The 27,846-nt window shown below is 33.8% G+C and overlaps 1 protein-coding gene across 1 annotated transcript in view; it reads right to left on the minus strand.

The window, feature by feature from the left end:
• Positions 1-27,846, minus strand: part of LOC133204883 (atrial natriuretic peptide receptor 1-like) — a 77,960-nt gene that overhangs the window by 20,236 nt on the left and 29,878 nt on the right. The window contains exons 4-14 of the mRNA XM_061340627.1: positions 26,281-26,527; positions 25,940-26,085; positions 25,458-25,613; positions 25,107-25,242; positions 24,559-24,653; positions 7,082-7,214; positions 3,634-3,736; positions 3,199-3,289; positions 2,068-2,130; positions 1,616-1,684; positions 1,172-1,273 (exon numbers count right to left, since the gene is read on the minus strand). Of these exons, the coding sequence (XP_061196611.1) occupies positions 1,172-1,273; positions 1,616-1,684; positions 2,068-2,130; positions 3,199-3,289; positions 3,634-3,736; positions 7,082-7,214; positions 24,559-24,653; positions 25,107-25,242; positions 25,458-25,613; positions 25,940-26,085; positions 26,281-26,527 (1,341 nt within the window). The remainder of the gene's footprint in view (positions 1-1,171; positions 1,274-1,615; positions 1,685-2,067; positions 2,131-3,198; positions 3,290-3,633; positions 3,737-7,081; positions 7,215-24,558; positions 24,654-25,106; positions 25,243-25,457; positions 25,614-25,939; positions 26,086-26,280; positions 26,528-27,846) is intronic.

The raw sequence follows: 27,846 nt of genomic DNA on the forward strand, positions 1-27,846 counted from the left end.
ATGACAATGATGAGAAGGGCTTTTCACTTAAACATGATTTTTCTCACGATTTGTCCGAAATTTGATTATTCTTTCTTTGTCTCTGATCTTCTTTCATTTTGATTTGTCTTCGCACTGTACATATGTACGTTTTGTCCGTCTGCGTTTCGATTGAGCGCGTGGGTATTGAAAAGACAGCACAGATGGTTCGGGAATTCCGCATTCTACACATCCTCGCATAGTGTCCTCACAGGCGGTTATAATATATTAAAAAAGGATCCAGAGGAAAGTTTTATAGAAGTATGTACTATAGTTAACTACACGTAGTTATGTAAATTAAATTTTTGTTATAGCACCTGTGGTGTTTCCAGAAGTCCGCTATTCGTAGAGTTTATAGAATTTATTAGATCACCGATCGTAATTGCCATCTTTTCCCTGATAGCATTCTTTATATTTTCATTCAAGTAATGAATTTCTTCTTCTTGTAACAAGGTATATTGTCTTTCAAACATGATTATTAAAAAACGCGTTCATCAATCGGGAAGCCATGCATAATATTCAATTAAAGAACTGAGAGTTTTTAAAGTATAAGTCCAGTCTTTTTTCTCTTATTGGAAATATATAATCGCCAGATTTGCCGGTTGTTAACGGTATTGTTTTAGAAAATGAATTTGTGCCAGGGTCAGATATTAAAAGTGGGCATTCTTTTAGTGTATTTAATTTTTAACGATTTGAGTTATTTACTCTCTTTTTTCTATGACAATATTTTTATTGAATCATTTGAGAATCTAATAAAAGCGTTGCCAAGACCATCGCTAATAATGCCAAAATTATATTTATTAATTAATTTAATCATATCAACAGCAAAATATACACATAATTAAAACTAAAAGTTTCCCCATTTTTATTTATAATTAAGGAAGCCCTGTATCCAAGGATAGCTGCAGACGATTATTCTTGCAATACCCTCTTGGCCGTTCTATGCATAACAAATTTTCAATTTCCTCACCAATGAATGGTATACTTTTGACATCTTCGAAAAATTTTGAAGTGTACACCTTCTTAAATCTATGATCATACACCTTCTTAAATCTAAGATCATACACCAACTTCTAACTGAATTTGAACCCACATAAACCTTTTATCAAAAATATAAATAATGAGGTACATGTGTATCACATATAAAATATACCATTAAACTCCCCTTGCTGCAGTATTCTACCACTGTGATTTTTAAAGCATCCACACAAAACCCAACGACTTTGGCCACATTTAGATGATCTAGTTCTCGAATCTGAAAAAAAATTAATGCACAGAGGTACGTTTTATACATGTAGTACATTTAAAGTGAACGTGAAAAAAAAACCTTGTGTTTGTTGAAAACGAAAATTTTGATTTGTTCTACATTTTTTGATCATTTCACGACATTGATCTGTTTTTAATGTCACTTGCTTGGCAATTCTTATTTAATATATTTGTAAGATTCGACGTCTGTTGAAGTATAAAGATTAATTCTTACATAGCATATAAGCATATTAACATTTAATTACCAATAATGTCACGAGACCAAAGCATGGTATTTTATGATGAAATATTTTATAAATACTTTTGCAGCTGATCAGTGACATTTTCATACCTGCTTTAATTCTCTGACGTCATAGGTTGAATCCGCCACTTCGTACTTTTTGAGAACTACTGTAGTTCCCTGCAGGAAAATTGTCTGTTTTTGTGACCTACTGTATCTTAGTACATCTTACAGCTACACAGTGTAATAAGATATCGCTTAAAGAATTAAAAAAAATTACCAACATAGTCAATTTGCTAATGTTTTTTGTTGATATGTTACATGTATTATATACAAAATAATCATTTGAAAACACTTGAAATAATTTCACTACTACATGTATATATAAAACTTCTTGACTTTAAACTACCATTAGTTAAGTAAAATTTACTTTTGTTTCATACATGTATCATCAAACTTTAATTAGTAATGTGCCTGAAATATACATCATCTTTTCTCTAATAAACTTATAATTAATAATAAAAGTTAATCAAATTTAAATTCTTCATTAGAATAATCGTCACCTTATACATTGCTGTAGAGACTAGACATCTGTCTATGTTGTGTTGTTCTGAACGAAGTGATATCTGCAAGAATTATTGATGTAAAAAACAAATGGAAAAAAATTGTAGATCACTTCACAATATCCTTAATATTGATAGTGTTTAGGAAATTTTTTTCCCATACTGAAGCATAAAATGATAGGGCATTTGATACCCCTAAACCAATTGATATAAATTTAATTTAATTTAAGAAAAAGAAATATTTCGTACTACTTACTTGAATTTCATCGATTTTTAAATAAAGAAGGTAATGGTAATTACATATAGGAATAAAACACTATTTTATTGTGCCAAATTGTATATTTTACATCCCTTGAGACAATTTACCTAATAATAAATTTATCGCATGCTTAACAGTTATATAAAAACGCCCGCGTGACGCAGTGGTTAGAGCGTCTGCTCTAGAGTCGCGGAGTAAGGAATTGATCCTTACGTCCCACTGTGGGACGTGGAGACCGGTCCTTCGGATGAGACCGTATAAACCGAGGTCCCGTGTCGCGGTAGGTGCTCCCTCACTGCTCAATGGCCCTAAGTGCCGAGTATAGGTAAAAAAAATAGCAGCTGTCCACCAAGTGGTGGTGTCTCAATATGAGACAAAAATTCTCGAGAGGGACGTTAAACAACAAAGAAAAAATAGTTACATAAAGGTATGACAACTTGACGTAAAGTCTCCCAATCATTTTAAAACTATTTATTTATAGATAAAGTTTACTTGTTTTTTTTACATGAAGGCGATTTTTGTGTGTGTGTGTGTGTGTTTATATTTATTTTTGTAAAAACCAGCTAAAAACCAGCTCAGAAATGTCATATGAGGGGCAGTTTTGTTCTAGAAGTAATTTATTAACTAAAATGTCAATCAGTAGTAAACTTGTTCTGAAATATCACGATTTAATTTCGATAAACATATTCTTTTACATTTATTATCATACATGTATGTAAGTTAACAACAAAAAATCTTGATCAGTATACATGTACTACATAAAATTGTCAATTTAATTCCAGAGGATTGTCAAGGCAAATAGCTTTTTAAAAGTTTTGTTGTGCAAATTGACTTAAAAGTACATCATAAATATTTTTTTTTTTAAATCTTACCTTTGACATTGAAAAACCTGATTTTTTGGTGGAAAGTATATCGCTTTCTTTTATTCTCCACACACTCTCACTAGCTTTTCTTTTGATTCGTCTGGTGTAAAGGAAATAAAAGTGAGCTGACTTATTAGGTAAGAACACGTTTCTTTAAAACGTTTTCAAGATGTTGAAGAAATAAAACTACCTAAAAAGCTTATCACAAATAACATATTTTCAAAACTGCAACTGTGTGTGTGTGTGTGTGTGTTGGAAACTGTTACAGAATTTTTTGAAGAGTAGCAACAAAATTTATTAGTTTTAGAGTGTTTACTGAAGATTATACTTGGACTTGTCATAAATCATCAAAATATCTGTTATATTTTTTGATTTAATTTGTTATAATCTGATGAACTGTGGCAAAAACGTGATTTATACACTACAGCAATTGGTTAACCGTACGTTACAACAAATCTTGGAATGATGATGCTGAGAAATACAACTAGAGCCAGGATACTTCCCATGGTTCCCACCACGATCTCTAGAGTCTCCATCTTTTCCAGGTCTGCAAGGAAGAGAAGGAGGTGTACATATGTAACAAATTAAAACAACCAAACCTAAACAAAATTAAATTAAGAGGCCAAAGGCTCACATCGCTCAACTGACTTACTAATGATCCTGTTGTTCTAACAAAGCAGATTTCTCCCTTTATATATATCTACATAAAACTTTGATCATATATTGTTACCCAACCCTACCCCAGGGTTCAGGAATGGAACAAATTTGAAACTACACGAGCTGCAGTTGCCATATAAATATGACTAACAGGACATTGCTGTTCTTAAGTTGGAGATTTAAAAAAAAATCCTGCATATTCCTATGTAAAACCGGGGGTCATGATTTGTAGAAACTTGAATCTACACTACATAAGGATGCTTCCATAAAATTAAGACTAACCATTGGTTTCCTGTTGTTAAGATGATTTTTTAAAGAACCTTCTTTCTATTCTTATGTAAACCACAGGGGCTCGTCACGATTAATTTGTCTTCTTTCTGTTTGACCACTCCTACACTATGAAAAACACAAGGGAGGAATCGAAAAAGGAAATTAAAAAAAAAGAAAATGTCTTTCGACAGTCTGCCATAAGAGTTCTTCCTTTCATGTACCTTCTCGCACTGCCCTTCCCATTGTCAGCTCTGTGACGATTAGTGTTTTGACGACAGTCTGAAGGTTGTTTCCATTATGCATGGGGAAACTCATTTCCTGGTTAGATCTACTCTCAGATCCCAGCTTGTTCTCTGTCTAGCAACGATATTGCTTTTGTTTGCTTGGCTGTTGACTCCCAAACTCTCGTGAAATGCATTTGTTTCACTTCTTTGGGCGTGTTCCCTCCTATCCACTTCCTGCACATTTACCAAGTAACACAATACCTTGTGCTGTTTCTATCTGTATCTCCATTGAGAAAGCGCTATTTTGCATCCTAAAAGCATTTTAGCTTCATCAACATTATTTATCAGAAGCTTCAGAAGTCTGCGTAAGATGTTCCTACAAGTCGCTGCTGGCACATCCACACTTTGTACTTCCCCGATAATCCACCGACTACCGTCAAGTTTCTTAAGTCACATCTGGACTTGCCTTTTGATATCTTTAACTCTGTTCCTGCCTGTGAGGAATCATCAATCCATCTCCCCCAAGCAATTGATTATATTGTCCACTATACGGTGGGGACTACCTCATGCATCCTTACATAACTATGAATATCAATACGTCTCTTTTTCAGCACATCTTGAACTCTTCAACTTAAATTTCATGCCTTTGCAGGAAACCTTAACATCTAATGCAGACAGCACCTAATCTAGCTTGTGTGTTAGTCAATGTTCACACAGTGAAGTTATGGATGAGACTTCTAGTCAATGGATAGTATATTTCAGACTTCATCTTTGAGCCTCTTCTCTCTCGTCCTGGTCATTGTAATTTTACTTAACCCCAAGACGAACAAAATTATAGAGATGGTGCATCCATTAACTTTCCATTTTTTGACCTACTGCCAGGAATATGGTGAACTCCTCCACAATAATATGGGTCCGTACCTGTCCATATTAGCATTTGGCAATCTCGGACCTTCTCTAGTATACAGGAGCTCTAATGCAGCCCCAATACGCCTATGTGGGACCCACAGACTCACCATACTACAGCAAAGTTTTTAACTTCTTTGGCTATATGCCCTACACGACAATAAACCGGGGGTATGCCTGCCTTTTTGATTTTCATACTTCTATATACCCTTTTTCCAATATAAGTATGTACATTTATTAGTAAACTCTCTTGGCTAATGCTGGCAGGAAACTCTCCTTCTTCTCGAAACATCCTTCTTCTCTCCCTCAATGCTGGCTTTTTGAAATCCATCGATATCTGTGAAAGATGTACATATATTTCCTGTTTACAGGGCCCTAGATCTTTCTTCCTTTGTGGATCTGGATGTGTTGTACGCAAGTATACTTCAGCCTATTCCTTGGGAGATTGGAGTTTCATTGACTGACCTTTCTTAACCCAGAAACTCTCTCGTAAAGTTGAATGGACCCTTCAAAAACTCTGCCATGTGTATGTCTAGGATCTAAATGTATGTCCTGAATTTTGAAAGATCTGGCCCGATGTCATCTGTCAAGATTACTGTCCCTGACTTTTCCCAGTCATTTGATAACCTTCTCTGTCATCAGCCCTCCTAATCTGTCTATTCAACACATTCAGTTCTTGGAGAAACACCAATATTCCTTTGGAGTCTGTTAGGGGTCTGGCTTGTAATCTGCTTCTTAACCTTCCCTTTCTCAAAACACTCTGTCTTTTTTCCACAATGCTGGTTAATGCTTCAATCATCCTTCCACCTTTCCTTTGCTATGTTTCTTAAGGATCTTGCTGACATTTTCATCAAAGCTGCTTTACGCTCCTTTCAGCCGCAATATCTGATATCCTAGGTTTCTATGTCAGTTATTTTTTACTTCTGTGGATCCCTGATTGGCTTGTTTGTGAAATGAGCTTCTCCAACATTTCCCCGAGGGTGTTTTGGAATGAATGACACGGAGAGGCTTTAGACTCCCTGGGTTGTCTACGGCCGAGGATCTTCCTGTATTTATATATGTACCAGCAAGTACTGTGTGTTGTGCCTGGGTCGGGTCTACTTATTACAATATTAGCTTTTTGTCTGGTGTTTCTCAGTTCTTTGTAGTCTGACAATTTTGTCCTGTTCCAGCTTCAACTCTGTTTCCTCAATATAATTGAATGGCAATATCTTTCTCCTAGTCCTTGGGTCATTTCTAATCGTTTCCATTCGATCTGTCTGTTCGTGCCTGTTACCTCATCTCTCTCGGGACGTTCTACAGGTAAGAGGTCTCCCTACATTTATTTCAAAGTTTATGAAAAGGGGGGTGGTTGTCATGGACGCCTACATTACACATTCGAGGTTGTTTTTCTGCTTGGCGGAAAGGCCGGAGAAGTTTCGATTGCTATATACATGCACCAGTACACGTGCAACGCAACGAGTACGGACTGAGGTAAATTGTATTTATACTACAATTAAATAAGTTGGGATCAAGTGTGAATTGATTTGGAAAAGGGTTTCCCCAACCAAATACTGATTGGTAATGACTTTATAACATAAAATACTTATATAAGAGGTCCATGGGCCGCTGACTCAGCTGAGCATTTTACATACGTCATATATACATATATATAGATATAAATATATTTTGTGTAAATTGTGGAGTTATTGTACCTTCTTCCCTGGTTACCCAAATAGGAAGGAAAGCATATTTAGAGGCAAACACCTATACATGTATATGGGTGTTACTGTCTTGTGACAGCATCTAGTTATTTATAAAGTATAAGATATTTAAAATAAGTTTTATTTATTTACGGTTTTCACAAAATTCGCCCAGGAATCCACAGTGTGGTGTGTCCGAAGGTGGTCCCAGTCCATCAGGCCATTGTATTTTATAGAGCGAATCCTCTCGAAATACTCCATCTTCGGTAAAGAAATAGCCAACAGTCTGAAACCAAAGAACAATTTTCACTTGGAAATTAAGAAAACAGGGTCAATAAAAGAGCTTATGGACCAATGGGTTTATTCAATTAAATGTCTTAGTTAAATTCACGCAAGAACAAATAGTAAACAATGATGCCCCATATGGCAGCTCATGCCTAAGTTTCTCAAATGCCAAGGTCAAGAGATCAAAATTGTTTATACCCAAAGAAAGATCTTGTCACAAACATTACACATGTGAAATGTGAAAGCCCTAGCACCAATTGTCCAGATGTTACGGCCATGGTTAAAGTTTTCAAAAATAGGTAAAACTCCAACTAAGCGTGAAACGTTTACTGAATTTTGTAAACGTTTAAACGAACAGCAGTAAATGAAACGTTACCGTTTAAATGGGAGAATATTTTGTGTTGAATTTTTATGGTTACTTACTCATGAAACACTAATTTAATACTCTATTCTTTCATTATAATGTAAGTATGAGTTGTTATAACTATTTATTGGTTTTTTAGGACGAAAGAATATGAAGCGCATAAAACTCATTCACTTTCTAAACCGTCACCCAATATTGCATTAATAGTTTGTTTGGCTACATACCAGACGTAGAAAAAGCATTGTCAAATTAAACTTGCAGAGATGGCTCTTTTAATCCTGAATTAAGTATACCGCGGTCTGTTGACTGTATTGAAACACTTTTCAAAGACTGGTGAAAACGTACGCATTATATTTATTTAATCAAAGTAAATCAAGTTTTGTACTTTGAAAAATAAAGTAAAATCATAATACATCGTTAGTATTCGCTACTCGGAAATCGGAATTAAATATGTTACACAGTATTTGGTTTTAGATAGTTTAGTTTAATAACATGTTTCCGGTATCGATTAAAACAGAAAACAATTATTTTCTTTTGGTAAATATGAAATAAAACAACTTGTTTGTATTTGTCTTTTATTACTTCTGTTAGACATTGATAATGACCTTCGTGTAAACGTTTACTCAATTCGTAAACGTTTAGAGCATTTAATCGAAACGTCGCCGTTTACACGTGTAATCGTTTCGCCCTTAACTCCAACATCAAGGTTAAAATTGTTGGTACCCAAGGGAAAGTATTGTCACAAAGAAAACACAATCGTGTGAAATATGAAAGCCCTAGCCCCTATTGTTCAAAAGGCCAAGGATAAAGCTCTTCAAAAGTAGGTCAACCCCAAGGTCAAAATTGTTGGTACCCAGGGAAGGTCTTGTTGCAAGAAATACACCTGTGAAATATCAAAGCCCCAGCACCAACCATTCAAAAATTATGGGCAAGGTTTAAGTTTTTCAAAAGTAGGTAAAACGCCAAGGTCAAAGGATTAATATTGTTGCTACCCAAGGGAAGGAGGTCTTGCCACAAAAAATACACCTGTGAAATATCAAAGCTCTAGCACCAACCGACCAGAAGTTATAATCAAGTTTAAAGTTTTTCTAGAACAGGTCAATTTCCAAGGTCAAAATTGTTGGTACGGAAGGGAAGGAATACACCTGTGAAATAGCAAAGCCCTGGCTCCAACTGTTCAAAAGTTATGGCCAAGGTTCAAGTTTTTTTTTAAGTAGGTAAAACTGAAAGGTCAAGGTCGAAGGGTAAAATTGTTACTGTAGTACACAATGGAAGGTTTTGCCACTATAAGTGGCAAAACCCTCCATGTGACATGAAATACACTTGTGTAATATTAAATCTCTAGCTTCAACTGTTCAAAAGTTATGACCAAGGTATTTTTTTTAAAGTATGTCAAACTCCAAGGTCAAAAACATTTTTACCCAAGGAAAGATCTTGTCATATGAAATACACCTGTGATGTGTGAAAGCCCTAGCTCTATCCGTTCAAGTTAGGGTCAAGGTTAAAGTGTGGTAAAATTTTGCAAAAGTGTGTCAAACTCCAAGGCCAAGAGGTCAAATTTGTGGTACCCAAAAAGAAGTCTTGTCACAAGGAATACACATGTGAAATATGAAAGCCATAGCTCCAACCAATCAAAAGTTATGGGCAAGGTTAAAATTTTTTGCGGGCAAACGGACAACGGACAGAGAAAAACCAGAAGTCTCTGATGAGACTGTAGCTCTACTGGTCTGTATAACAAAAGAAAAGTAGCACTTGGATTTGAAACATTGCAACATGCAACAATAAATAGAATTATGTATCTTAATGTAGTCTACTTTTGTGACAAGTTATATTGAAATCAAATGAAAACTAGAAGTAGTAGTATTTTGAAAGTATTTCACGGAAATTTCTATTTTTAGTACCGGTAACCATGACAACACCATTCACCCAAATAAAAACCAGAAGTCTCTGATGAGACTGTAGCTCTACTGGTCTGTTTGTATAACAAAAGAAAAGTAGTACTTGGATTTGAAACATTGCAACATGCAACAATAAATAGAATTATGTATCTTAATGTAGTCTACTTCTGTGCCAAGTTATACTGAAATCAAATGAAAACTGTAGGAGGAGTAGCGTTTTGAAAGTATTTCAGGGAAATTTCTATTTTTAGTAACCATGACAACACCATTCACCCAAATAAAAAAAAACAGAAATACATATTATGTATCGTAGTGTATTCTAACTGTGTGCCAAATTAGATTGAAATCAGACCAAAATTGTAGGAGGAGTAACGTTTAATGGGAATTTCACAAAAATTTCTATTTTAAGTAACCATGGCAACACTGTTCATCGAATTCAAAAACCAATGCAATAAATTATGTATCTTAGTATAGTCTTCTTGTATGCCTAATTATATTAAAAGCAGACTAAAACTGTAGCAGGAGTAGTGTTTTAAAGGAATTTCACAGAAATTTCTATTTTTAGTAACCATGGCAACACCGTCCATTGAATTCAAAAACCGATGCAACAAATTATGTATCTTAGTGTAATCTACTTGTAAGCCAAGTTATATTGAAATCGGACCAAAACTGTAGGAGGAGTAGCGTTTTAAAGGAATTTCACAGAAATTTCTATTTTTAGTAACCATGACAACACCGTCCATCAAAATCAAAAACTGATGCACTAAATTATGTATCTTAGTGTAGTCTACTTGTGTGCCAAGTTATATTGAAATCGGACCAAAACTGTAGGAGGAGTAGCGTTTTAAAGGAATTTCACAGAAATTTCTATTTTTAGTAACCATGGCAACACCCTCCATTGAAATCAAAAAACCGATGCACTAAATTATGTATCTTAGTGTAGTCTACTTGTGTGCCAAGTTATATTGAAATCGGACCAAAACTGTAGGAGGAGTAGCATTTTAAAGGAATTTCACAGAAATTTCTATTTTTAGTAACCATGGCAACACCGTCCATTGAAATCAAAAAACCGATGCACTAAATTATGTATCTTAGTGTAGTCTACTTGTGTGCCAAGTTATATTGAAATTGGACCAAAACTGTAGGAGGAGTAGGATTTTAAAGGAATTTCACAGAAATTTCTATTTTTAGTAACCATGACAACACCCTCCATCAAAATCAAAAACCGATGTACTAAATTATGTATCTTAGTGTGTCTACTTGTGTGCCAAGTTATATTGAAATCGGACCAAAACTGTAGGAGGAGTAGCGTTTTAAAGGAATTTCACAGAAATTTCTATTTTTAGTAACCATGGCAACACCGTCCATTGAAATCAAAAACCGATGCACTAAATTATGTATCTTAGTGTAGTCTACTTGTGTGCCAAGTTATATTGAAATCAGACCAAAACTGTAGGAGGAGTAGCGTTTTAAAGGAATTTCACAGAAATTTCTATTTTTAGTAACCATGGCAACATCGTCCATTGAAATCAAAAACCGATTCACTAAATTATGTATCTTAGTGTCCATTGAAATCAAAAACCAATTCACTAAATTATGTATCTTAGTGTAGTCTACTTGTGTGCAAAGTTATATTGAAATCAGACCAAAACTGTAGGAGGAGTAGCGTTTTAAAGGAATTTCACAGAAATTTCTATTTTTAGTAACCATGGCAACACCGTCCATTGAAATCAAAAACCAATTCACTAAATTATGTATCTTAGTGTAGTCTACTTGTGTGCCAAGTTATATTGAAATCTGACCAAAACTGTAGGAGGAGTAGCGTTTTAAAGGAATTTCACAGAAATTTCTATTTTTAGTAACCATGGCAACACCGTCCATCGAAATCAAAAAAACTTGTGTGCCAAGTTATATTGAAATCGGACCAAAACTGTAGGAGGAGTAGCATTTTAAAGGAATTTCACAGAAATTTCTATTTTTAGTAACCATGACAACACCCTCCATCAAAATCAAAAACCGATGTACTAAATTATGTATCTTAGTGTGTCTACTTGTGTGCCAAGTTATATTGAAATCGGACCAAAACTGTAGGTGGAGTAGCGTTTTAAAGGAATTTCACAGAAATTTCTATTTTTAGTAACCATGGCAACATCGTCCATTGAAATCAAAAACCGATTCACTAAATTATGTATCTTAGTGTAGTCTACTTGTGTGCCAAGTTATATTGAAATCGGACCAAAACTGTAGGAGGAGTAGCGTTTTAAAGGAATTTCACAGAAATTTCTATTTTTAGTAACCATGGCAACACCGTCCATCGAAATCAAAAACCGATGCACTAAATTATGTATCTTAGTGTAGTCTACTTGTGTGCCAAGTTATATTGAAATCGGACCAAAACTGTAGGAGGAGTAGCATTTTGAATAATTGTTTACAGACAGACGGACAGACAGACAGACAGACAGACAGACAGACGGACGGACGGACGACGGACACCTTACTATCGCATAAGCTCTTCTGGTCTCTGACCAGTAGAGCTAAAAAAACAGAAATACATATTATGTATCGTAGTGTATTCTAACTGTGTGCCAAATTAGATTGAAATCAGACCAAAATTGTAGGAGGAGTAACGGTATAAAGGAATTTCACAGACATTTCTATTTTAAGTAACCATGGCAACACTGTTCATCGAATTCAAAAACCAATGCAATAAATTATGTATCTTAGTATAGTCTTCTTGTATGCCTAATTATATTAGAAGCAGACTAAAACTGTAGCAGGGGTAGTGTTTTAAAGGAATTTCACAGAAATTTCTATTTTTAGTAACCATGACAACACCGTCCATCGAAATAAAAAACCGATGCACTAAATTATGTATCTTAGTGTAGTCTACTTGTGTGCCAAGTTATATTGAAATCGGACCAAAACTGTAGGAGGAGTAGCGTTTTAAAGAAATTTCACAGAAATTTCTATTTTTAGTAACCATGGCAACACCGTCCATGGAAATCAAAAACCGATGCACTAAATTATGTATCTCAGTGTAGTCTACTTGTGTGCCAAGTTACATTGAAATCGGACCAAAACTGTAGGAGGAGTAGTGTTTTAAAGGAATTTCACAGAAATTTCTATTTTTAGTAACCATGACAACACCGTCCATCGAAATAAAAAAACCGATGCACTAAATTATGTATCTTAGTGTAGTCTACTTGTGTGCCAAGTTATATTGAAATCGGACCAAAACTGTAGGAGGAGTAGCGTTTTAAAGAAATTTCACAGAAATTTCTATTTTTAGTAACCATGGCAACACCGTCCATCGAAATCAAAAACCGATGCACTAAATTATGTATCTTAGTGTAGTCTACTTGTGTGCCAAGTTATATTGAAATCGGACCAAAACTGTAGGAGGAGTAGTGTTTTAAAGAAATTTCACAGAAATTTCTATTTTTAGTAACCATGGCAACACCGTCCATCGAAATCAAAAACCGATGCACTAAATTATGTATCTTAGTGTAGTCTACTTGTGTGCCAAGTTATATTGAAATCGGACCAAAACTGTAGGAGGAGTAGCGTTTTAAAGGAATTTCACAGAAATTTCTATTTTTAGTAACCATGGCAACACCGTCCATCGAAATCAAAAACCGATGCACTAAATTATGTATCTTAGTGTAGTCTACTTGTGTGCCAAGTTATATTGAAATCGGACCAAAACTGTAGGAGGAGTAGCGTTTTAAAGAAATTTCACAGAAATTCCCATTTTTAGTAACCATGGCAACACCGTCCATCGAAATCAAAAACCGATGCACTAAGTTATGTATCTTAGTGTAGTCTACTTGTGTGCCAAGTTATATTGAAATTGGACCAAAACTGTAGGAGGAGTAGCGTTTTAAAGGAATTTCATAGAAATTTCTATTTTTAGTAACCATGACAACACCGTCCATCGAAATCAAAAACCGATGCACTAAATTATGTATCTTAGTGTAGTCTACTTGTGTGCCAAGTTATATTGAAATCGGACCAAAACTGTAGGAGGAGTAGTGTTTTAAAGGAATTTCACAGAAATTTCTATTTTTAGTAACCATGGCAACACCGTCCATCGAAATAAAAAACCGATGCACTAAATTATGTATCTTAGTGTAGTCTACTTGTGTGCCAAGTTATATTGAAATTGGACCATAACTGTAGGAGGAGTAGCGTTTTAAAGGAATTTCACAGAAATTTCTATTTTTAGTAACCATGACAACACCGTCCATCGAAATAAAAAACCGATGCACTAAATTATATATCTTAGTGTAGTCTACTTGTGTGCCAAGTTATATTGAAATCGGACCAAAACTGTAGGAGGAGTAGCGTTTTAAAGAAATTTCACAGAAATTTCTATTTTTAGTAACCATGGCAACACCGTCCATCGAAATCAAAAACCGATGCACTAAATTATGTATCTTAGTGTAGTCTACTTGTGTGCCAAGTTATATTGAAATCGGACCAAAACTGTAGGAGGAGTAGTGTTTTGAAAAATTGTTTACAGACAGACGGACAGACAGACAGACGGACGGACGACGGACACCTTACTATCGCATAAGCTCTTCTGGTCTCTGACCAGTAGAGCTAAAAAAACTATATGCCCCTGAATCATCGATTACTGGGGCAAAATGATTAAAAGTTATACATTCTATTCGTGTCTCTTCACCTACGAATAAACTATATTACTAAGAAAATTCATTCCAAAATTCCGTATACTTCCTAAGATATGCTGAAAAGCATGCCAAACGTTGGAATCAAATTATGGAAATATGAAATATGTAATGGATATATGAATCCTTACTTTTAGGCATCAAGAAGGCAAACTCCGAGAATAAAGATTTTCTACATTCCAATGAATTTTCAATAGCTGACCAACTTAGTCGTGGGACCTGAACCCTGAATAAGGTGTCATGAATTTCACATTATTGCTTTTCATATGTCCAGAGGTAAAAATAAAAAATTTTGAAGATAGCATTAATTATGATGGCAGACAAGCTGAAAATGTTTTATGTATGATGCAGGAGTAAAACATAGCAAAAGGTCATCTAAGTGACCTAAAAACTTTGTCACCCCTATATATAGTCCGAAATATCTGACGTTTTCATGGCGTTTTTCACGATTTTTATATTTGACATGCCAGGGAAACGTCAGAACCGGTGTCGTATAGTGAGACTTCCCCCGAAAGGCTCACTATATAGTGAGTCTTCCCCCCGGAAGGCTGGCTATATAATGAGCCTTCCCCCCTGAAGAATGGCTATATAGTGAGACTTCCCCAACGGAAGTTTCACTATATAGCCGTTCTTCCGGGGGGAAGGCTCACTTTATAGCCAGCCTTCCCCCATTCATAGCGAGACTTCCCCCTCTTATTATAGTTTCCGGAACATTGTTTTATTATTTAAAAAAAAATTCTAACAGTGTTAATTTATGACGAAATTATCTTCCATATATATACATGTATTTATATATTTATTTTATATGCATGAACAGTTTGAATATCGTTTTAACTGTTTGATATCCATTATAACATATGCATGTACATTGAGATGATATAATATATATAATATGTATACCCTTTCCTTTACACGTATTGATAACGAATAATTTTATTAGTTCACGAGTCACTTATATGAAATGTTCTGACTGTTTTCAGCATTTGAATAAAAAAAAAATTGACAGCATAGTTTTGTTTGTTTGTTTTTCTGTTTGTGTACAAACATTAGCTATTTACACATTAGATATGGTTCAACCGATTTAATAAAAAATGTAGCGAAAAGAAGAAAAATTTATAGTACTTTAAGACTATGCGAGAAATAAAATAATTGTGCTCGAATGTGAAAAATAAAACATGCATTCCAAATCTCAATTACGATTTTCTTAGTTCCTAACTATATTTATCCAAAGTTTCATGTACATAAAGTTTAAATCTACTTTAAGGATAATTTTAAGCATCATTTAATAGATATGCTGAAATGTAAAATTGATGGGAAAATATTTCATTTACTTTATCCACAGGGACGTTTACAATATTAAAGACTTCATAGATCAGTGGTTCGACAAAAATTTACACTACAGCACATAAATCTCAGATTTTTATGAAAGGTCCGTAACTGATCATGATTCAATTTGCTGAAATCACGAGAGAGTCAGTGATCTGAGCGCCGTGGTCGTTTTTCTCCAATTGACGAAAACCAGTATGCACGCATTTTATAAAACAAACTTTAAAATTATTACAACTTTATATATTAAATATAAGCAGATAAAACCCGTTTTGATAACAAAAAATATTGGAAAAGTAATAGTTCACCGATTTTCTTGAAATAATATATTATTTAACTCAGGATCAGAGGCGCCTTGATTTATTTTTATTAAACACATATATTTCAGAACATATACGTAATTTTATTTAACCTAACTGAGGAATTTAAAATAAAAAAAAAATACAATATAGGAATGACTAAAATATACATGTTTAATATGTATTTTGCATAATTTTACTGAATATCTCCTCCCCCTCTCTCTCTTTCTCTACTAATATATGTACATGTATTTCTCTCATTGTGATTTTTTTTTCAATTCTGTCTGTCCGTTCGTAATACAGTCCATGTTTTTCGTTCTGTTTATTCCTTTTTTTTCATTTTCTTCGTCCGCTGTGTGTTATTGCGAGTTAATTAATTAGATAACTAGTATTAAGAAGGAGTAACTCTTTACAAGTAGGATTTTGAACCAAATATCACGGAGGTACGTTCATACTCCCTCGCTCCTGACTTTGTCATGATGATCTAGCCTATGAATATTTCGCAAATATAATTAATTTGATATGGAATATTTTTAAAAAATAAATAAAAATCTTATATTTATGTAAAGACAATAAATTTGATTTTAAAAAACATTTTTTTAACAAACATTTTATTTCATTTGCATGTTTATTTCATAAGATGCTCATGTTCAGTCAGTAGACGCTGCCTGGTGATGGTCATCAAGATGATCTCCAAAGCTCATCAATCCAAATAAAGCCCGGAAACTTCCAACAAATTGGAAGTATGCTCCAGGAATGTAAATATCGCCTGGCTTCACATGTTTTATTCTGTTTTCAATTTCGAAGGTCAGATCCAAAATAAAGTCTGCAAGCTCGTGGTCTTGGGGGTTATCATAGACACACATCAAATCCTCCAAAGCTTCGCATAAGACAAGTTGGAAATAACAGTTCATGTCGTTACCATCCATTTGTATTTGGTAAATAAGGGACATTAGCAAATCCCTTATCCGTAGGATTTTTTGTTGAAAAGTATCATCACCTTCAATATGAAGTATTTTGACATAGTTTCGTAGAAACAAACGTCGTCCAATTGGTTGGCAAGATATTTCTCTTGCGTACATTTTCTTTAAGAAGCTCATTATGGCAATAATCATACAGGATTTTGTTCTCAACATGTAAATGAAAAAACCGAGTTTGAGCTCCCTTTCAAAGTAAATGATCTCCCCTTGGTTGTCTTCGTAGTTCAATGTTGAAAGAATTAAAATGTTTATTCTGAATAAATGCTTGTGTCTCTCTTTCTGGAAGTATTTTTGTTTGTTCTTTTTTTTTTATAATAAAATTTCTTCTGACTCGTACTGATACATTTTGTCTGAAATTTACTGCGGATTTTTATATTTCAAATACAATTTATATTTTATTAATTCATAATAATAATTCATGAATAAAACGGTATTCATATTTTGATTTAACAATACACATTTATTAAATAAGTGTGCATAAACATTAGATGTTAGATATATAAACACGATTAATTTAATTCAATCAATTATCCGGGAATTTTTTTCTTAATTAAAATACCTATATTTTACGTACCAAACGCTAGATCCTGTTATATTTAAAGTAATACACGTGGAGGAAATGGAAAAGATAAAAGACTATCTTTGTGAGGGAAAATATCCCCTTCAGGTAGATAAAAATGAGAAAAGAAGAATCAGGGCTAAATCCAAAAGATTTATTATCAAAAGCGAAAAATTATTTTGGATTAATAATTCAAAACAATTAAGAGAAGTAGTTTTGGAGCAACAAAAAATGACAGAAATTTTAGAAACATATCATGATAATAGAGGCCATATGGGAATAGAGAGGACATATAAGACCATATCTGAACTGTTCTTTTGGGACAACATGTACGAAAATGATCGAGAGTATGTCAACTCGTTCCATGCATGCCAAAAGTGTGGCAAATTTTCGAAAGTGACCCAAGAACTGCATCCCATACCAATCGTGTTCCCCTGGCATCACATTTGTATTGATTTAGTTTCAATGCTTCGCTCAAATTCCAATTACAATTACATATTGACAATTGTCGACTTTTTTACAAAGTGGCCGGAAGCAATTCCCCTTCGATCAAAGACCTCTGCAGAAGTGTGCACTGGCTCTATACAGAAAGTTTTTGGATAGAGGATTCCCCTCACTTATTAGTAGTGACCAGGGAAGGGAATTCGTAAACTCAATTATGGATGAATTGTCCGAAAAATTGAAATTTGAGCAGCGTATTTCATCTGCTTACCATCCGGAGACAAACGGTCTCGTTGAACGCTTTAATCAAACAATTCAGAAAATGATGTTCAAATCAGCTAACGAGGACCACAGCAATTGGGATGAATGCATTGATGAAGCTCTCTTCTCGTATAGAACTCAACCTCAAAAATCTACAAAATTCAGCCCCTTCCAAATCATGTACGGCCGAAAACACTGGCAAGACTCAACATTAGAATTAGAGCCTACTAAAATCCCTTCTGCAGATGAAATATTTGAACATTTATCACAAATAAGAAACACTGTAAACGAAAAAGTTATGGAAAATGTCAAAACAGCTCAAGAAATTCAGGTCATTCAGCACAAAAGAAAGAGAGGCAACAAAATACAATTTGCAAAAAAATGATAAGGTTTTGTTGTACAACTCCAGAAAAGCTGGCAGAAAGGGGTCAAAGATGGAGGCTACCTGGCAAGGACCATATTTTATATCAGATATCGGTTCAAAGGGGACAGTTTCTCTGCAAGACGAACATGGGAAAGTTCTGAAAACAAAATATAATGTAAAACTTCTGAAAAAATATGTGTCAAGAGATTTAGCAACAGTTACCGAAAATAAGGAAAACCATGACGGGAGTTCAAAAGCTGTTAAACGGAAGAAGCAAGATGCAGAAAAACCTGACCAAAGAAAAATAAAACGCGTCATCATAGAAAGAGAACACAGTGATGGTAACTCTCAAGGTATATTATTGAAGATGGAGATGGACACTATGATTTTTTGTTGCTGAAATATATCAATTTAAACATATCATTAGTACATGTAAACGAGAGCTTCACCTCTCTCTCTCTCTCTCTCATATATTTTTGCCGTTTATAACTGTAACAAAATTACAATCTGAAGTACATGCATACGGATATAAATTTGTGGCGATTTACAGCTGCTTATCTTAGAAACAAAACATTTATAATCATTTCACTCTGGAAAAGCGGAAATGCATTGATAGACAGGTAATTTTTTTTAGGAAATGGTGTGCAAAGAAAGGGCAACGAGGATGCCGATGAGCTTCCCGATATTGAACCAACGGATGCTAGACGAGAAACCAACGATGAACTGCCTGATATTGAACCAACAGATGCTGGACGCGTAACCACTGATGAGCTACCTGATATTGAACCAGCACAAAAGATTCATTCAGACATTGCTGTAGATGATGTATTTCTTTCAGCAACGAATGAACAATTTGTATTTAAAACAGTTGATCATAAGTGGCAACAAAAACATATAAACGTTTTGGGCAAAAGTGCGAAAATTAAAAAAGTGCATCGTGAGAAAAGGGTATCCGAGTTAACGAATACGATTATGAGGCTTTTCATGAAGGGGGATGGAAATTGTTTTTTTAGATCAATTAGTCACGCTATTTCAGGCTCTCAGGCTTACCATTTGGAAGCCAGGGAAGCCGTGGTAGCATGGATGACAAAAAATCACAAAATTATCAAATCGCATTTTGGAAAAGAGTATTTGGAAAAAAGCAATATGAAACAGGTGGGGACCTGGGCGACGGAGGCGGAAATTCTGTCTACTGCTGCATTGTTAGGTACTGATATTCTCATTTTATGCAGACAAAACAATACTCTTGTTTGGAATAAGTATGCCGCGAGTATGTTTAGCAAGGAACCATGTGAAAATGAATGCATATATCTTGTCAATGATTCAGGGGTGCATTTTGACTATGTCTACTCGCTGTCCAATTAAGTAATTAAAAGATTTCATGGTGATTATCCTTGAGTTTTTGTTACTTATTTAAAAAGTTGAATGGCACATGCTGATTCAAAATTACCAGTATGTTTCGCCCCACGCATTAAAACATGGTATTCTTATTTTCAATTTGTGTGGAACAACAAACAACTTATTGGTTTGTACATGTGTTGAAGTTAACAAATGAATTATTTTTGTTATTTTTTTTAATTCATATTCAAATATCTTATCTCAATCAAGTAATGACTGATGCATACATGGACGCTCTGTGTTTCAACGTATAAAGTGTAAAAATGAAATTGCGACAAAACAGATCTACACACTAAAATTGACAATTAGCCATCTCCGACTTTAGTGCAAAATAGTTTAGTCAAATAAGTGACAATTGCAATGCAGTATATATATTTTTTAATTTTACGTATTTTTTATACGTGTATTCAAACATCCAATCGTCCAAACCCAGTTTAATAAAATATCTTTAAATAAATAATTTTTAAAACACGACCAAAATGAAAAAATAATTGTATGAATTGATGTATGGGTGTGATGAGCAGGGGATGCACACATTTTCATGCAATTTTTCCGGTCATAAATTTAAAAAAAGGGGGGGGGGGGTTAAGCCCAATCCATGCATCCGGTGCCTTTGCTAAAATATGCATGACAGTCAGAATTTGATTTAAAGTGTATTAGAACTCAAATCCATCTTATTTGATTTTATAGTGATGTAATTTCATTAATATCACGCAAATTTAATTTCAAATGAAATACAAATCCTAAAAATACTTCATAAAATTTATAAAAGTTTAAAGGTCCCTAAAGCATACAATAAATATTTAATTATGTCAATGTATATAAAATCCAAACCGAAAACCGAAGGGGGAAGACTCACTATGGTCATTTATTACTCTGCAACCGTTTACTCATTGATTGATTGATTAATATTGTTTTACGCCGAGTCGGCAATATTTCAGCCATATTTCGGCGGTTTACACATTGAATTAGACATCTAAGTGATCATACTACGCGTATTCAAGAGGTCATGTGATAAAGATTTTCACATGGTCAAATTTAGCAATTTTATGAAAAAATGACGTTTTCCTGGCGTTTTTCACGATTTTGATATTTGACATGCAAGGAAAACGTCAGAACCGGTGCCATTATGAAAATTGGAAGTTTTGCCTCCCCCAACTGAACTCGATTTTCGATATTTGCAAATCGAATTATATAAATAACATTTAAAACATTTTATCCCCAGCGCACTATTATAAATTTATATTATGAGATGTGAGCTTGTATTGACCTAACTGTCCTTTTAAAAATGTTATAGTTACACGCTAAATTTTTTTCCTGAGCAAAATATTGCGCTAGGAAAATCCAGCTGGCATCTTAAAATACATGTACAATTTGTGTATTAATAGCCATTCTCTGTAAGCATTTAAACTCTTACATGTATATAGGGAGTGTGGCACGCTATGTCTTAGATTTTTCTGAAACTTGGCACACAAACCTATATTTATGTATGAAACTAAAATTCATAATAAAATGGTTGCTATGGTCAATGGTTACCATGGCAACCAACATACATTTTTCATGGCCTAAAAAGGGCTAAATTTTGATGAAAAATGACCATTTATGACAAATTAAAAGTCTTAAATACAACAAGATATTTACATGACTTCATCTTTTTGCCAAAATACATCATTTTTGTAGTTCTTTAGATAATTTCTAGTATTTGAGTAACTTTACCTAATAGAAAAAATATCGCCCGTTTTTATGCAGGATTTTTCTGGGAAAAAATTGTAGATTTTAGGCTCTTTTGAAAAGCCTGGTATAAAATTTTGCGGACATTTGGGAAAAAATAAATACATTGGTTTGAAAGTCCATATATAGTTCTAATATAAACTGCAGAGAAACACTTGGTATTCATATTTTGTTTTCATGTTACCATGGTTACAAACTTAAGCTTTTTAAAATAATTCCAGACAAGGGCAATAAGTATCTACAATCAGTTTCCATTTAAATACCTGAGTATTTTAAAATGGATTAAAACCAAATTTAGTCATGTGGTACACAATACCAAAAAAAAAGAAAAAAATCAATTTTCATGACAAAAGGACAAAGGCTAAGGTCAAAATAGCTCGATTTAGATGGAAATTTAAGGAAACTAAGCACATTTTTTTCTGTGTCCTAACTAATACTTTTGTTTTAAACAACATAAATAAACAAAATTACAGTTCTGGTAGACAATAACTACATGTGGCATCACATGAATTGGTAAATACGGACAGAAGGTCAAATTTCAAGGTCACAATGGTATATAAAAATTGCCTTTTTGTCCCCCGTTTTCATTGAAAGTGGGGAATATTGATTTGGGTCTGTCTGACTGTCCATCAGTCTGTCTTCCTGCAACACTTTTGTTTCGACCTGATGTCTCAAGAAGCCTTTGAGCCTTTGCAATGAAATTTTGCATAAAAAATCCCTGTGGCCTAGGGAAGACTCCCGTCGATTTTAAGGTCAACGGTCAAGGTCATGAATACATAAATTCTGTTTAAACACTTTATTTCTGTGCAATCTCGAGAAGCCTTCAAGCTTTTGCATCGAAATTTTAAAGCACAACTTCCTATGAACTAAAAAGGACCCCTATTGATTTCGAGGTCAAAAGGTCAATGTCAAAAATGTTTTCCTGTGACTTTTTTCAGAGAAATTGACAGAAAAAGCCTAAATCCATTTTACTTTGCAATATTATTCTTAAAAACTTGAAAATTTAGAGACATTGATGATAAATATTTCAACCAAAATATGCATGGGTTTACACATAATAGATCTGCTATTTCCCAAAATTTAATCAATAATTATCTGTTGTAAAAATCTGTTGTACCTGTTCGGATAATCTGTTTTTGTGCTTTCTTGAATTTATGTCGGTTGCTACATTTGAGTTAGTTGGTAAGCTTGATGGGATCGTACACCTTATGGTGTGTAATGTAAACATAATTTCTAAAGTTTAATCCTTGAAAATGTTGAAAATAAATAATCTGTCCCTGCCTTTTTTCTACGGTTTTCATTTTTTTAAAATGAATTTAGTAAGTAACCAATGACCAGGACTTATTCCACCCCTTCCAGGAACCATGTAAAAGCACTTACCCACATCAATTGGTAATAGGCATTTGTATTAAAAAAAAAAACATGGATACCTTGTAAAACGTTAAGAAGCGTTATTTATAAATATTAAAGGAAGTGGTTCATTCATAAGTGATTAACCCCTTCCCGCCCCCATTCAGAGGTATAGATTTGTTTTTTGTTTAATTTTTAGATTTTTTCTTTTGGTAAAAAGGGAGGGGGTGTCAGAAATTTATTAATGTTTTCATTCTTAATAAAATACAGCTAGACTGATTTAATATTAATTTTACTGCTACAAGGTTCAATCTAAATGTATCTTAGTCTAGAGATATGATAAACCGTTAACTTTAAATATGATTCACACAATTTGTATTTCTGTGCAAACCCCCCCCCCCCCCCAAAAAAAAGTATAATTTTGACTGGTCGATAGGAATCAAACAAAACATTTTTATTATTGGCCTTAACAATTTTTTTCTATTTTTTTTTATTGGGTAAAGACGTTTCCCTTAAAGAAAATTCTTGCTTCAGCAACATTATCAACTTACATCACATCATTCAATGTAAACTTGATACACCTGTACTTTGTTGTTGCCAAGCCTATTTTTTATCTGACTTTCAACTTCCAGTTTTGTACGATCATGTAAATGTAGCTAGACTTTAAATATTTAGGTAAAATCAATAGCCTACTTTTCTAACATTATAAAAAAAAATTGTCCACATTCGTTTTTAAAAAGAAACACTGGCTTTCCTGGCTGTTATTCATTGTAATATATCATGTACTCTGACTGAGACACTGTACCTCTTCTTACAACCAATTCAATATCATTCTTATATCTTAAGTTTATCTTTTTATCCCCATTTTGAAACTCCTAAGACCTTGAGGCTTAGGCTTCAATAATTCATGAATGTTTCTTGTACCATGTGGTCTTGTACATTTCCCCATTGTTCACACATAAAAATTACCCTTTTGCATCCAGGAAATAAACAAAGAGGTTAACATTGTATGCACATTAAATAAACAGAAAAAAAAAACACTTGATTTTACTTGAAATCCAGGATATATGTTGACAATGTAAACAACTTCCAGTCAGTTTTGTCCAATGATTTTTTTATCTCTCATACTAAAGAGCTGCTCTCAATTATCAAAGGGAGATAATTCAATTTTTAAATGAATGTCTGCTATATTAATCATAGATTTCTCATATTTATAGATTGAATACCAACAATGTTTTTAAATGACTTTTAAAATCAGATGTCATACTTTTTATTTCTGTGAGTAACATGAAATGAAGTAGCCGCATTTCATTGAATAACATTCCCAAAAATTGCATTTTTTCAGAAAAAATCAACTTTAGACACCGTTTTCATGGTAACTGCTCAACATTCATATGATCTAACAATATTTTTTGGAGTAGTTTATGAGGTGGTAAATTCTAGCCAAATTTGAAAAAAATATGTGACTATGCGTGCCACAAAAGTTTAAGTGGTTACAGAGAATGGCTATTAATACACATGTACACATACTGTATCAAGATAAAATTCTGTGGGTTGCATTACTTTAGAAAACAAGAATAAGTGTTATGCTACGAAAAAAAAATCCAATAATCGGAATTGTTAGTGAAACTTGCTGATTTTTATACTAAAAATCTTCGGATTTATGAAAAAAAGGTGCCTACCAACCATTAATTGAAAGTCAGGTGTAGTTTGGATCTGTTCTATCTTGTATCCCTGTTGTCTGTCACCATTCGCATTGAGTGAAATATTCCCTGTTACGCCTATCAATCAAACGAAAATTCATAAAATTACACATTATAATACACAATGTGTAACAGTGCAACAAGCCTGCTGAATTTTGCTTTTACAGCATAGACAACCAAATTGTGTTTGTGAAACATACTATTACTCCAACCCCCTTTGTGCCCCACTGAAACGGAGACAATTTTGACCAAATTATAGTTATCTCTACGGAACAACGGTGGAGAACACTGAAAACAGTGCATGTTTGAATAATTATATATACATGTGTTATCAATTTTTTTTTTAACCTTTTGGCCTTTTTTGACGAAAACTGCAAGGAACAACTAATTTTTGTCTAAAGGAGCGTCTAAGGTCCGCTAAAATTTATGGTCAAGATCCAATTTTCATTGTCATGAAGGTGACCTGGTCAAGAAAATATTTGTTTCTGTGTTGTTAAAAATCAATTGGTTTTATTAAAAGGACATACTTACTTGTAAACGTACTCCCCCAGATTCTTGAGGCAATCAATTGACCATCAAATGGATCTTTTCCTTCAAATGACGTCATGTTGACAGAGAGAGCATACATGTACATAGCTTCATAAAGATTAGAGGCTGGATAGGGAACCTTTAAAATAGTATGTTAGAAGTAATAGTTTTGTGATTTTTGCAATGCATTATTGCAAGGTTGAAATTAGCATACAAATCAGACATATTTTTGGAACGGAGGGGAGGAGGGAGGTTGTATGAAATATGTCTACTAAAAAAATTATATAATATCATTCAAAAGGTATCCTTTTCAGGATGAAAAAGAATAGAAGATCGCAAATACATGGCACCTACCTCTTCATCAGGTTTATAGGTGTAATTAAACAATTCCTGTGACTTGATCCTGACCCTGTTGGTAAAGTTCCTGTACTCGTTCGTATTTGGTGTAAAATACGAGATAAACAATATTGACCGGTACGCTATTTTAGCCTTTTCGTCGTCAGAATCATTCTAAAAGTATTTGAACAGCTCTTTATAAAAAAAACTGTACATTAAGGTGCAATATAATGTGAATAAGGTCCTTAAGAGGGTAAAACCTGCTGATCAGAGACATGAGTCTGTTTGATATATGTTCAATAATTTTCAACAGTGGGTCGTCTCAAATTTTGACACCACCGTGTGATATATTAAATCTTTCTTACATTTTAACTTTGATCTCTATCGTCTTCATTCGACATTGTAAAATTACTAAGAACCTTCATCTTAATTAGCATTCTCCTGAAATAAAATCACCGCCTCTTGTCTAATATGACAATGGGTACAACACAAATGCTAACCTGCTTCCAAGAAATGTCACCAAATGTGTTCTTATGGGAGTAATAGTACACACAGATAAACATATATTTCTGTTGAATCAGACCCATATCATAGGCGTAGATCATAAGCTTCCTCAGTGTCTCCCCTCTAACAGCCAACACAATAACTGAAAGAAAGTAAGCAACCTTCTCTGAGGTAAGCCTAGGACCCTGTTAAATATGGATTATTTTTTAAGGTGTTATTTTGTGATGTTAGAATTTATACTAATCTGAGACACTTTAATTAAATAATTTTTGATGACAGTACTAGAACTTTGTTTTGATATTTTTTTTCAAACATATAGCTAGCTTAATATTCTCACTTCTAGATGTTAATGCAACTTGCTCTAATGTTTCATACAGGTCCCTGGTCTCGTTTAACGTTTTAGAAATGGCAACGTTCATTCCATCAGCAGACGTCATGCTTTCAATCGCGTCTCTTGTGTATATCCAGATTTTGTCCGTATGTTTTTGAGCAATTATTCCAATTCGATACCAGGAAAAGGACTTCATGATACCACGTACAGCTAATCCAACTTTATCAAACGTTCCTAAGAATCTTGTCAATGTCTAAAACAAAAGAGAAGGTATGGGCTGATATTGTTGTGTACAGTGACATATAAAAAAAAACTTCTTATCAGTTACTGGGCGGAGGTACATGTAAACGCAGAATTTACATTATGTTGCGAAGCATACAATATATAAACGGCTGTACAGGTGCGTCGATTTTCTTTATTGGTCTATTTTATCTATTTATTTATTTATTTATTTTTGAGCGGGCATCAATACCAGTCCTGTGTGTGTGCATGTTTTTTTTTTAAATACAGAATACGAGTAATTTTTAAAACAATTTTTGAAAAAAATTCAAGACCCACCATAGGTTTAGATCAGGATGCAATCAATTATTAAGTTGACAATGATGAAATTCTACATTACTGTAATTTGTGCTATTTATACACACTTCGGATCCCCGTAGACCCTCTTTGCCTGAAATTGTTCCATAAATGAGCCTAAGGCTAAAAAATATCATATTCCCAACAATATTAAAAAGTGTTTAAATTTTGTTTTTTCTCAAAGACCTATCAGTGTGTTTTCTCAGATTTGTAATATGTGATCAGCAGACATACACAGTCGTTTATATATGAGTTGGGTTCTTAGTGTAGTTACATGAAAAAATATTTTTTTAGTCTTTTAATTGAGTTTTTTAAGTTAAGTAAATAAATGGTATATACTTGAGTATCAGGCTCACGACATAGGATGTCTCTCATCCTTCACATCCCTAAAGGTATTTTTAAGACCATCATCATTTTGTGTTCTCTAATACATACAGACTGTGTTAAAATGTTCATCCACTTTTCAAATACCATTGAAAGTATAACAGCTTATTCAGAGAATTTGTGTCCTCCGCTTAAGGAAAAAAGAAGAGCATGCGCAGATCTAGAGTGGGAGGGGTCGGACCCCCCCACCTCCCCCCCCCCCCTTGATTTGCAGATTTATTAAATATATACATTGAAGGAATTTTTTTTAAAAAATGCCAATATGGATTTGATTTGATTGCTTATTCCATAAAATGTGTACAGCTGATTCTTTTTATACAAAAATATTTTTCACACTGTTATAATGATTTGCTTATTCTATAAAATGTGTACAGAAGATTCTTTTTATACAAAAATATTTTTCACACTGCGGTAATGATTTTATGGCGTGTACGAACACGCCAGACGTCTTTACTTCTTCATTTCATATGTTGAATAGTTCAATACTATCATTTAGTAAATGGGAAAAAAAACCTTTTTTAAAAAAAAAAGAAAACGGTGTTGTCTGGGATTCGAACGTGGGACCTTTCGCATCCAAAGCGAGAATCGTACACCTAGACCAACGAGGAGCTT

The sequence above is a fragment of the Saccostrea echinata genome, unplaced genomic scaffold, assembly GCF_033153115.1.
Source record: "Saccostrea echinata isolate AGI-Se365-2 ecotype Australia unplaced genomic scaffold, CSIRO_AGI_Sech_v1 ptg000054l, whole genome shotgun sequence".
Lineage (NCBI taxonomy): Eukaryota > Metazoa > Mollusca > Bivalvia > Ostreida > Ostreidae > Saccostrea > Saccostrea echinata.